At 38.2% G+C, this 11566-nt stretch overlaps 2 protein-coding genes across 3 annotated transcripts in view; one reads left to right on the forward strand and one right to left on the reverse strand.

The window, feature by feature from the left end:
• Positions 1-6710, reverse strand: part of LOC107590919 (PCNA-interacting partner-like) — an 11727-nt gene extending 5017 nt beyond the window's left edge. The window contains exons 1-9 of the mRNA XM_016279882.1: positions 6603-6710; positions 6202-6373; positions 5260-5493; positions 5051-5158; positions 2904-3074; positions 2632-2786; positions 593-743; positions 408-434; positions 145-326 (exon numbers count right to left, since the gene is read on the reverse strand). Coding sequence (XP_016135368.1) covers positions 145-326; positions 408-434; positions 593-743; positions 2632-2786; positions 2904-3074; positions 5051-5158; positions 5260-5493; positions 6202-6351 — 1178 coding nt within the window. The 5' untranslated portion in view covers positions 6352-6373; positions 6603-6710. The remainder of the gene's footprint in view (positions 1-144; positions 327-407; positions 435-592; positions 744-2631; positions 2787-2903; positions 3075-5050; positions 5159-5259; positions 5494-6201; positions 6374-6602) is intronic.
• A 400-nt stretch (positions 6711-7110) lies between these two features.
• LOC107590136 (nucleoporin Nup37-like) overlaps positions 7111-11566 on the forward strand; it is a 15952-nt gene continuing 11496 nt past the window's right edge. For both annotated transcript variants that reach the window (XM_016278743.1, XM_016278751.1), the window contains exons 1-2: positions 7111-7236; positions 7640-7847. In XM_016278743.1, coding sequence (XP_016134229.1) covers positions 7692-7847 — 156 coding nt within the window. In that variant the 5' untranslated portion in view covers positions 7111-7236; positions 7640-7691. The remainder of the gene's footprint in view (positions 7237-7639; positions 7848-11566) is intronic.

Consider the following 11566-nt stretch of genomic DNA (forward strand, 5'->3'; position numbering starts at 1 on the left):
CCTACAATAATGTACAGTATTTGAAAAATAATGTGTTTTTTGAACATTAAAGCATGTCAACATATTCTGTTACACCAAATAATGATCTTTAAAATAGCATCATATGACCCCTTTAACATTTTACAGCACAGTGGTGTAACTCACTTGTAAAGGGTAAGAAGACAAGCTCCAGAGGTGCCATTAAGAACTGCATGATCTTCAGAAAGCAATTCTGCCTTGTTCCTGCAGGGCAGTGCTAGTGCTTCTTCATCCAAAAGAGTCATTAGAACCTTAACAGTCTCTCGTCCCCCATAGGCAGTGGAGTGGTTAATAGCATACGCTTTGGGCTAAAAAGGAAACATCTTGTGTCTTACTAATGAGGTTGGAAGAAATATTTGGAGAAGATAGAGTACATCCACTATTTTTACCCTTGCTGGACTGATTCCCATGCCAACGCTAGTGCTTCTTCATCCAAAAGAGTCATTAGAACCTTAACAGTCTCTCGTCCCCCATAGGCAGTGGAGTGGTTAATAGCATACGCTTTGGGCTAAAAAGGAAACATCTTGTGTCTTACTAATGAGGTTGGAAGAAATATTTGGAGAAGATTCAGAATCACTGAATGCGTCTGCATGGTGTGTATTTGACCCATTCTTTCCTTGAGACTTTTGGCTGTATCCTCTGCTGCAAGGTACACTGGGTCTCCATTACTGCGGCCTTTGACCAGAGCAGCTCTAATACTAGACACCAGCTTGGATCCAGCTTCTCTGTTGGAAGAAAACAGTGCAATGCAGACAATTAAAAACACACATTTTCATATTTTAGCCATCCTAAAGGTGTAGTCACAAACTTCAAAGGGGTAGTTCACCCAAAAATGAAAATTCTCTCATTAATTGCTCACCCTCATGTCGTTCCAAACCCATAAGACCTTCTTTCATCTTCGGAACACAAATTAAGATATTGTTGACGAAATCTGAGAGCTTTGATGATGATGTTTTGTTATTTTGGTTTTAAACATTAAGGTTTAACCACTGATGTCACATGGACTATTTTAACGTCCTTTTAATGTCCTTACTAACTTTCTGGGCCTTGAATGTGTCAGTTGTGTTGCGGTCTATGCAGGGTCAGAAAGCTGTCGGATTTCATCAGAAATATCCTAATTTGTGTTCTGAAGATGAACGAGAAAAAAAAAAAAAAAAAGCTTTGAAATAGAGGATCTAAATGGTACAGATAAACCTCTTGGCTAGGAAAAGAAAACACACACACACAGGTGATTTAGTTAGCAAATCAACACAAGCTTCATAGTTTGCAGTGTTGTAAAATTGCTGTATATTTAACATTCTGAACATTATTCAGTGATCCCATACATCTTGACCAATGAATTTCCATGATTTTTTCATAACCTTTCCACTAATGCATCATTCAAACCCGATTTGTCAACCGATTTGGCTTTAAAGACAATGATTCACACTCAAATAACTATGGCTTGCAAGCAGGTTTCCAAATCACCATGCATGTTTTTAGATTAATGTCTATAAATTGCCTACTACTACTACTAGATTATTATTATTGCTATTATTGACTATTAAAAAAATTCCCCAGGCCTAGAAAACTTGATTTTAAAAATAAGTTTCCAGGTTTCCCATGACTGTCGGACTCCTGATTATTTGTTATAGAAAGAGGTTTGCTGCATAGAAACGATTTTGCTAGTGTGATTTTAATCTAGTGTGACCACTCTTTAACACATGTAAAAACGCGGCCTAGGAGAGTCCAAGAAGTTTTCGTGCCAGACCAGTGCTATTGGTGTACTCCACCTCACTTTATGTGTGAATATATGAAGAGATTAATAAATGTAAACATTTGGGCTGCAGCGGGAAAGAGGCCGCCCTGAATCCCTGACCTTGCTTTTGTGAAAGGGAATTACAGTAACAGAATCATCTGGGAAAACAGATGTTAGCTGTACGAGAGACCCCGATTCCCCCGTAAGGAGTGTTTGTGTGTGGTAATACAGTACTCCATAAGGTGCTGGGAGGTGGGGAACTGCACAGGCAGGGTAGCAGACTGATGAAAGACCCCTTTTGGCTCAGCGCTCACACTCTCTCATCAGAGAAAAGAGTGAACAGGACCACATGCAGCAGGTTCAAGGCACTTCCATCAAAAATGAAGTTGATGCACATGATGCACTGCAGGAAATGACCGTCCGGCCTTTCTGAATAACTCAATCATCTATTCAATTCAGCTCCATGTGTTGTGCTGCCAAATGTCTAGTGGAGATTTGCTTGGACGTTTTGAAGTGAGAGTTATCATGGCAAAATCTCACTGTTATGATGTTTAATCAGAGTTATCAAACTAAGGAGGGACAAGGCCGCCATTTGCTGTTCGGTACAACACACTTTGATGTTCCTCAGATAAACATGCTTGAACAATTCAGGCGATTTCATTAATACTGGTGCAGACGTCATTAAAGGTTGCTTTTGATTGTTTTCATTTTTTGGCCTGTATTACAAGAACTCTATATTTCCAGCAAAGGCAAACATCTACAGCTGCTATGCAGACTTAAGACATTTGTTGTGTTCAGAATTGAATACTGTGGATATGTATTCCGATACAGAATTTATACATAAAAAAAAAATAAAAAAAATGCATGATACGTACCTGGGATTAGGGGAGTCTCCCAGAACTTCTTGACACTGGTCGACAAAATTGAGAAACTCAGATAAACCCTTTATGTGCTTCCTTAAGGGGTGAGACTCAGGTGGGGCGTACCCCTTTCCTCCCAACTGTATGGCCCTGACAAATGATGTTACTGTCTGAATATACAAAAACGGCAATTAATTAGCATTCACATTATGGTTAAAAAGATATGTAGTTAAACAAAAATGTGCGCAAATTTATCTATCTTAAAGTATATGTCATTGCAAATTCACCAGGAAGAGAGACGAGGCACTGTCGCAGGCAGCATGTCTAAGGTCAGTAAAGGCGCTGTGACCCAGAGAGCGATTTGGGTTGTCCAGGGTGTATGCGAGGGCCAGGTCGTTCTTAGAGTTCACCAAAAGGCCCAAATAAGAACAGAAAACTCTCCTGACAACTCTCTGTATCTGCAGGAAAAGGTTGAACAACACCTTAGTGGAATAATTGGAAATGTACTAAAAACAAATGTTAACTGAAATGATAAAATGGTTTGTTTTGAACAGGAACGGTTTATACTCTTCCGTTCTGCAATACTGACTTGGACTCATGTTGAATAAAGGACGGGCTTTTTCCACAGCCCCTTAAGCTTAAACAGGCCAGGCTCATAAACTTCATCACCCCCAGTATTACAGTGGCAAAACCCAGCGTCTACTCACACATAAATCAGAGCCCAGCAGAGCAGCTGTGAACAGAACTGGGCAAGAGTAGCAGCAGTTTCAACACACTATACAAAGTGCTTTTAAAACATCCTGTTCTCATTTCACGACTGTGACTATGGTATGATACGATATTAACATTGTTCGGAATAAGAGGCACATGCAAGGGGGTGAAATTTAACTGCAAACAAAAGGGAAAAAGACAGCCAGCAAAACAATACTAGAGTAAGATCTCAACATAAATGTAACAGAATCAGATCCTTCGCTAAACTTCACCCTCCTTAGTGCTCAGAAATTCTGTGTTGTGTGGCAACATCTCCAAGACACTTCAAGAAACCTACCTGCAAAGCTACAGTACTGTGAAAAGTTTTAGGCAAAAAATTGGTGTAAAGTGAGGATGCTTTCAAAAATGTCATAAATAGATTGTTTATTAATTAATTTATGTCCTCATTAGTGAGACAGCAGAGGTTAATATCACCGGAAGCGTCACGAGCGTCTCAGCGTCTGCGCCATTCATTAACATATTTAAATATGAATCGTTTTGCGGCTTAATATTTACAAATACTAGTGGGAGTGGGCTTACTTGTGAGTGTGAGTGTGAGTGTGTGTGTGTGTGTGTGTGTGTGTGTGTGTGAGCGCGCGCATCGGGCGGAACTCCGCTGTGCGTGATACAGAGAGCGCGACCATATCGTAGAGACTGAAATGACATGCCGTCGTGTAAATAAGACAAATCACATAAGGCTATTTAGTTTGCTTAATGAAAGAACAAGGTATTGACATGTTCTATAAGAACGGTAACTTTAAATGACTTCTGTTGTGATCTGGCGCTATAGAGAAAATATAATTAATTAAAATTAAATTTTAGGGGGCCGCCCCCCTAAAAGAATGGCAGGGGAAACACTGTGTGTGTGTATATATATATATATATGCGCATGTATATGTACAGTACAGTGCAAAAGTCTTAGGCCACTAGTATTTTCACCAACAAAAAAAATGGGTTTAGGTCAGTTATTTCTATCTTTTGCTGTAATGAGTCAGTAGGAAATACCAGTTTACATTTCAAAACATTATTTTGGTATTAATTGTAATAATCCAATGAGATATTTGTGTGCACAAGGAGTCTGACAGCAGCCAGTGCTCCACATAGAGATCTGATCTCACCATCATCTAGTCTGTCTGGAATGATATGAAGAAACAGAAAAAAAACTGAGACAGACTAAATCCAGAAGAACTGTGGCAACATCTCCAAGACACTTCAAGAAACCTACCTGCAAAGCTACAGTACTGTGAAAAGTTTTAGGCAAAAAATTGGTGTAAAGTGAGGATGCTTTCAAAAATGTCATAAATAGATTGTTTATTAATTAATTTCTATTAACTAAATCAAATCAACATTTGGTGTGACCACACTTTGCATTTAAAACAGCTTTTGTCCTAGGTACACTTGTGCATAGTTTTAGCACAAGTAGTTAGCTTTCTTGAAGTGGAGATGTTGCCACAGTTCTTCTGGATTTAGTCCGTCTCAGTTTGAACAACACCAAAGAATTAGGTGTCGTTCACATGAAGTTTTTTTATTTTTACATGCAATTCAGTAAATAAAGTAAAAGTGTTCAGTGCTTTGTTGAAATATTTGTTCAACCCATTTGCTGTAATGTTTTGTGAATAAGAGCCATACGCGCACACAAAAACCACCTCTAATTCTAGTCTTATGCTAATGCATCACCATTTACCTGTGGACTACAGATTGCCTTGTTAGATGGAGTTGCGGGACACAAAGGAAGAGGATCCATTTTCTCTAAACTCTCCTTCTCACCCATGAGAAACTGAAACAGTTGCATCTAGATATCGAGATAAGACCGAGAACATGCCGCAGATTCAAGATCTTTGAGAAAGATGACTGAAAGAACTACCAAATCTGAGGCCCACTGGCAGCACTCACCGCGGTTAGGGGCTCCTCAGGGTCCTCATTTATCTGAATCTCCTTGAACATAATGAAGACGTCAATCAAGTCCACAGTATTGGTGCGTTTCAAAAAGCAGTCATACTCTTTTCGGATGAGGTCATAGTTTTGCGGAAGAGGGATATCGTTGTGGGATAGCTGGAGTTTATCCAGAAGGAAGTATTTCCAGGCAGCCAAGACTTCACTCAAAACAACACCAAAGTCCCCATGTTCCTGTCAGGAGCAGAGCAAACACAGGGACAAGCATATTACGCAGAACCACTCCACAGAAAATGTACAGATACGGAACAAAATGTATGATTCAAACTTGTGACTCATTCTTTTTCCTACCGCAGCACATATAGACTGCAAGCAAACATTTACATTGAAAGTGGAAATTCAATAAAATTGTGTTCAAAAGTCCACCTATGAAAATGTGTTTTTCAGGCAAATTATCAGCAGAAAGGGGGGAGGGGGGTGTCTTCCATAGATCATTTGACTATCTGTACAACGTTCACATGATCTGTGTCACAGATTTTTGACTTAGTGATATAAAAACATATTTATGAGGTCAAAAATAAATAAATACATTTTTTAAATCATTTTTGATATACCAGTATATACCATACACACTTTTCACTCAAAAAAATACAGAATTATTACAAGTAAAAATAACTGTTTTCTGTTTTTATATATTTTTTGAAAAATGTAATTTATCTCTGCAATGGAAAAAAAAAAACTTATTTTAATAAGAAATCATATATTTCTTTACAAATAAACCTTATTACTGAACTCATTACTGAAAAGTAGTGTATATGTATATACAGACCTGAAATCCATGCTTTTGTGCTTTGGTGATTTTAGCCAATAACAAATAATAAGAACCCCAGATACCAAAAATGTGAAACGAGTCTTCAAATCAAGTTCATAATGCAACATTACCTGCTTGTTGACCCCAGCCATAGCAAGTTGTAGGATCATCAGCATCCCATCAGCCCCTTGGATGGTGGTCCTCTCCGAGTCTAACACCCTGTGACATTCTCTCCTGAAAACCCTGGTCATTGTTCTCAGGCTTTCCTCCATAACCACCATTATTCAACGTTTACAAAATGAACTGCAGGGCCAGAAAATTGAGCAGGTCAGCACTGAAATGATTATGAGCAGACAGCAGAACATACATGCAACCCAGCCAGCATCACATATAACGTTACCTTTCCAAATCTAGCACTGAACTAGAACAGTGTCCGAAGACATCAAGCAAATCACAATAATAGTCAGGAACAAGAGGAGCCCCTTTGCACTTTATTAGGAACAGAACCTCCAGACCTCTTAGGTCAACTTACCAACACTGATATTTAGACGCGTCCTAGGTCTCTAATGTGAAACACATGGGAAAACTGACGCCAGTAGATGTAAGGTATCATAAACTGGTCCGATGCCTGTAAATTTAAATCCACATGCCAGGACGCCTGGACCAATCACAGAGCGCGATGTGTTAGACACGCCCCCTCCAAACGGATATTAGCACAAACAGATAACAAGTGTCGATTGTTGACAAGAAAAATCATAAAATGCGGCGATGTAAAGAAATACGAGAGCTAAACCATTTCATTGTTTATAGCCTTTGCATTTTAGGTATATCTCCCATAATAAAAAGATGAAAAATACTCAGCACCTCCAAATATGTGTCAGATATATTGCTCCAGAGGTAAAATTAAAATGTACAATAAATTAGAGAAGTGCATCAATGCGTCTTTTTTTTTTTGTTTGGCTTTGTTTCTAATGCTTAGGGACCTCTTTTCCTGATATGTCTTTGTGCTGCCAGCGTCATGATTACGTCACTAACCTGGAAGTAAACAAACGCGATCACGTGATCAGAAAGCGCGCTGAGAACGAGCACCGCATGGGTTTTCATCATCTGCACCAGAACTCACTTTCTCAGCCAGACGATCAACCGAGTATAAAATATTATTCCAGGTTTGTCATATAAAGCGTTAATATCTATTTTAAACATGCATGACTCGTTGCACATCAGCTTGCTGTCTCTGATCTTAAGTGTAACGTTAGTTAATTCATAACTTCGACAGTGAAATGAATGTATGGAGACCGTAAAGAAATATAAAGAGTTAAATATTTATTATTATCATAATATATGTCAGGTACAGTAGAGATTAAGTTATAGGGTTTATTTAATAAAAAAAAAATATATATATATTTGTTAAATGTAGGAAACTTTCTTTATAGAACTAAAACAACGTCTGGACAGCACACATCCTATTACTTTACATTATATCAGATAATACTTTTTTGTTAACCATTATGGCATTTTCCTCCAATAAAATGTGCTAATTTGTGGCTCTCCATGTTATTTATAATTTAGAGTGGAATGAAACTCCATTTCACCCAAACAGCAAGGATTCATTTGATGGAAGATGCCAGATGAAACAGTTCGCTCTGCAAGCTACACAGTGTCCTGTGAGGACTATGTTCATGTAGTGGAGTTCAGTCCATTTGACTGTGGCTCACCTGCGTCACTTCTGGCGTATGGAGGAAACCAGTATGTGGTCGTGGGCACTTGTCGTTTTAAGGTGAGTACAGTAATTCAGCAGACTGATCAGTCTGTGGTAAGAGTGTTAACCTTCTGGAGGTGTACCTCACTGCAGGGTGACAGTCCTGCTCCAACACACATTGATGAACTGGTTCAGGTGTATTTGATTAGAGGTAAAACTAAACACTTCAGGAAGTGGATTCCCAGTGTGCATTCTTGCATACTATCCTCCCTAAACAACTGCCTTGTCCAAATACCCACACTTGCGGTCTTAGCCACATGAGGAAGTAAGAAAGTAAGTGTGCAAGACTGTCCCAGGTCTTAAAAACGCCAGAGCGCAGTGCCCTTAACGCACACTAAATCCACACTATCTTATCTCCGGAGCAGTATTCGAGGCTTAGTGTATCCCATCATGCATCATGTTCTGGAAATAAATCGTGAGAAACCTTTTATGTTAATATGTTGAATTTTGCGGTACCTATATATTGTATCTTACCCTATATATTGTATTGTTATATATCGTATTGACAACTCATCAATCAAGTATTTACCATCTTATATTTTGCGTAATTGGATGTTTTTAAATAAACACTGACAAAAACTATATACGTTTTTGGGCTGGATGATGTATTTAACATTGATTTAAATGATCATCCAGATTTAGACCAACCTATTTTGTATTTACATAAGTGTTCACAGGCAAATTTGCTTTATGTATTTCACCGGCTTTGCAAGCAGGCACATATAAATATCAGGAAACACGATTCCTGGCTGCATGTCAATATCCACGGACCACTGGATATTTGGTAAGTCGTAAGAAACACTATGTCGAGTCCAGCAACTTTTAGTTTAAACTGATTATTGTTTGTTTTACTCACATTTTTGCAGCTTCCCTATTAAATCCGTTCATGCAGCAGGCTCTTTTGCCACTCAGTCCAGCTGAGGGGCCGTGTTTCGATAGGAAAGTGATGTCAATGCATACCCTCTAAAGACCTTTTTCACATTTCCGGGTTTCTTAGCAGCGGAAGTCGTCATAGTTGGGTAAACTTCAAGAGCAGTTAATGGGAGAGTACCACAAATTAATTTCAAACCTCCACGATAGTGTTTTCACAACTTTCAATCAAAGGAAAAAAATTGTGAGAGACTAATAACGGCAGTCAGAAGAGAAAACGATGTCTAAAATCGACGTCCCTCCCATAGACGCTGTATTAAAAACACCCTCGTTAACATTGGCATTAACTAGGTTTTTCTATAATTTGATGCAAAGGTGATATAATACAAAGTATAGTGTTATAAATGTACATACATTTTTTTTTAAGTCAAAAAATATAAAAAAACCTTCGAGGATTTACATTGCTGATGATTGTTGAAATGTGTCATCACAGACTTGTGAAAAGGGTCCATATTCAAGATAACTAATCTCGATTACTATTTAGGATATTTTGAAGGGTATGTGAATTGGGATGCCGGGTGGACTGAGTTCTCTCTGACAAGTAATCACAATTTTTCCAACAAAACATCCATTCTTACATGAAACTCAAGGGATGTGTTCAGAAAGGATTACTTACATACTGGGCAGTATACAACTTTACATTTATTTTTAAAATGGTTTGTATGACCAAGGGGCCAAGGTTTGGCTGGTTGCCATGGTCCTGTTAGAAATACCAGAACAAGTATTGTTTTCTATTGACCACCATTCAAAATTAGCTGGCAAAATACAAATTTAACAACCAACTACAAGTTGCATATCAAGATAAATTTCATTATTTTATTATGAGCATTATATTGAATTTTGTTCATTTGTCACACTAGTTTATCAAGTTATTGAATTAAAGATCAAGTCATTTTATGGGATAACGGGAATTATTGCTTCGTATACAACAAGATAAATCGTACACTACAAGATATGGGAGATATAGTATCGTATACTACAAGTTTTGGCAAATGTAATAGATTGTCTGGGAAATTCAGACATTCAGAAAATGTACACAATGGCTGTACCATTGAATATTTCCTTACTATATAGTGGGGTAAAAACTTAATAAAACAGCAGGCAAAAAGTACCCGGATGACTGACTACTTCTGACGAGATTCTAAAGTGCACATCCAATGGACATTTTACTATGATGCCACAGGAGAGGAATTGTCAGTGGCAATGAAGTGATCATTTACCTGATGCTGTAGTTCATAGACAATGACAACATGATGAATGTTGTATGCCCAGATTGCATTCATACTAGGCCTGGGCGATAAAATGGCATCGAAATTTATCGATAATACACCTTCTTCGATAATGATCGAAAAAATGTTCGATATAGGCACGTGCTATGAGTGACGCGCACACAAACATGAACACATGCTGAAATGACTGCTGTGCCTGCCTGTGATGAGGAGATTGTGAATGAACATTAGTCTAATTTAAAAAAAAAAAACATTTGCAATGTTAGGTGTGCGTCAGGGAGCATCATCAGTGGCGCGCGAGATGCGGTGATGTAAGTGAGGTTGTTGCATTTTAATGTTTTGTTAGTCTAGCCCACGAGATGTGGCGCTGCTGTATTATGCATTCAAAATATTAGACAAATATAGTTGCTCAGTGCAGAGAAGATCTTGATTAGTTGAAAACCAAAACCAAGCCATTCACACAGAATGCATATTCAGCGCATTTTTTTAGTCGGACAAATATGACTGCTACACTCGCGTCTCACAGAAGAGATGTATAGAAAGCCATGCTACGGTGGCCGAGAAGTGCAGAACAAATCACAATTCTGAAAACAAAAGAACAAATTACAAACGCAAATGCAAGTCTAAAAAACAAAATAATTCAGAAAACAACAACAATTCAGAAAACATAAGTCAGAAAACACAATGACAAATTCGAAAACAAATTAACAAGTCAGAAAACACAACGACAAATCAGACAAACCGGAAAAGGTAGGTATAGTTTGAGACAGCGCCATTGGTTTGGGATTACTCACCGCTGACTGGACGAGACATCTGTCAATCAATGTATACAGGGAAGAACCAGCCGAAGAACAGCAGAGTCGTGGTAGAAAGTTCGGAGATGGTATTAAAGTAGCTCAGTTTAAACGTATTTTATGTATTGCCCTTACTATGGAATAAAAAATACGGGGTGTATATTTACATTCAGTTAAAAGTGGCTGTGACACATCAGCTCCTGTGGCGCAGATGGATAAGTGCTTGCCCTTGGCTTTTTTGACGCGATTCGATCCCGCCTTTTGTCAAACTTTTTTTCCCTCCCTTTTCAAATCTCGTATCACATCGTAAAGGCATTTCTTTTCAATAAAAATTAAGGAAATAATCAAAAAGTTGAAAATAAAGTATGGGGTAGGGTTAGGGTAGGTGTAGGGAGGGCTTTATTGTACCAATAAGGTGGCATCCATTTAATAATTTAAATATTTTTTATTCCATATTAAGGGCAATTCATACAAAACATTTAAACTGAGCTACTTTAATACCATCTCCGAACTTTCTACCACGACTCTGCTGTTCTTCGGCTGGTTCTTCCCTGTATACGTTGATTGACAGATGTCTCGTCCAGTCAGCGGTGAGTAATCCCAAACTAATGGCACTGTCTCAAACTATACCTACCTTTTCCGGTTTTTCTGAATTGTCGTTGTGTTTTCTGACTTGTTAATTTGTTTTCAGATTTGTCGTTGTGTTTTCTGACTTGTTATTTTGTTTTCAAATTTGTCATTGTGTTTTCTGACTTGTTATAATGTTTTCTGAATTGTTATTTTG

This window comes from Sinocyclocheilus grahami, unplaced genomic scaffold (assembly GCF_001515645.1).
Source record: "Sinocyclocheilus grahami isolate Dianchi unplaced genomic scaffold, SAMN03320097.WGS_v1.1 scaffold8.1, whole genome shotgun sequence".
NCBI lineage: Eukaryota > Metazoa > Chordata > Actinopteri > Cypriniformes > Cyprinidae > Sinocyclocheilus > Sinocyclocheilus grahami.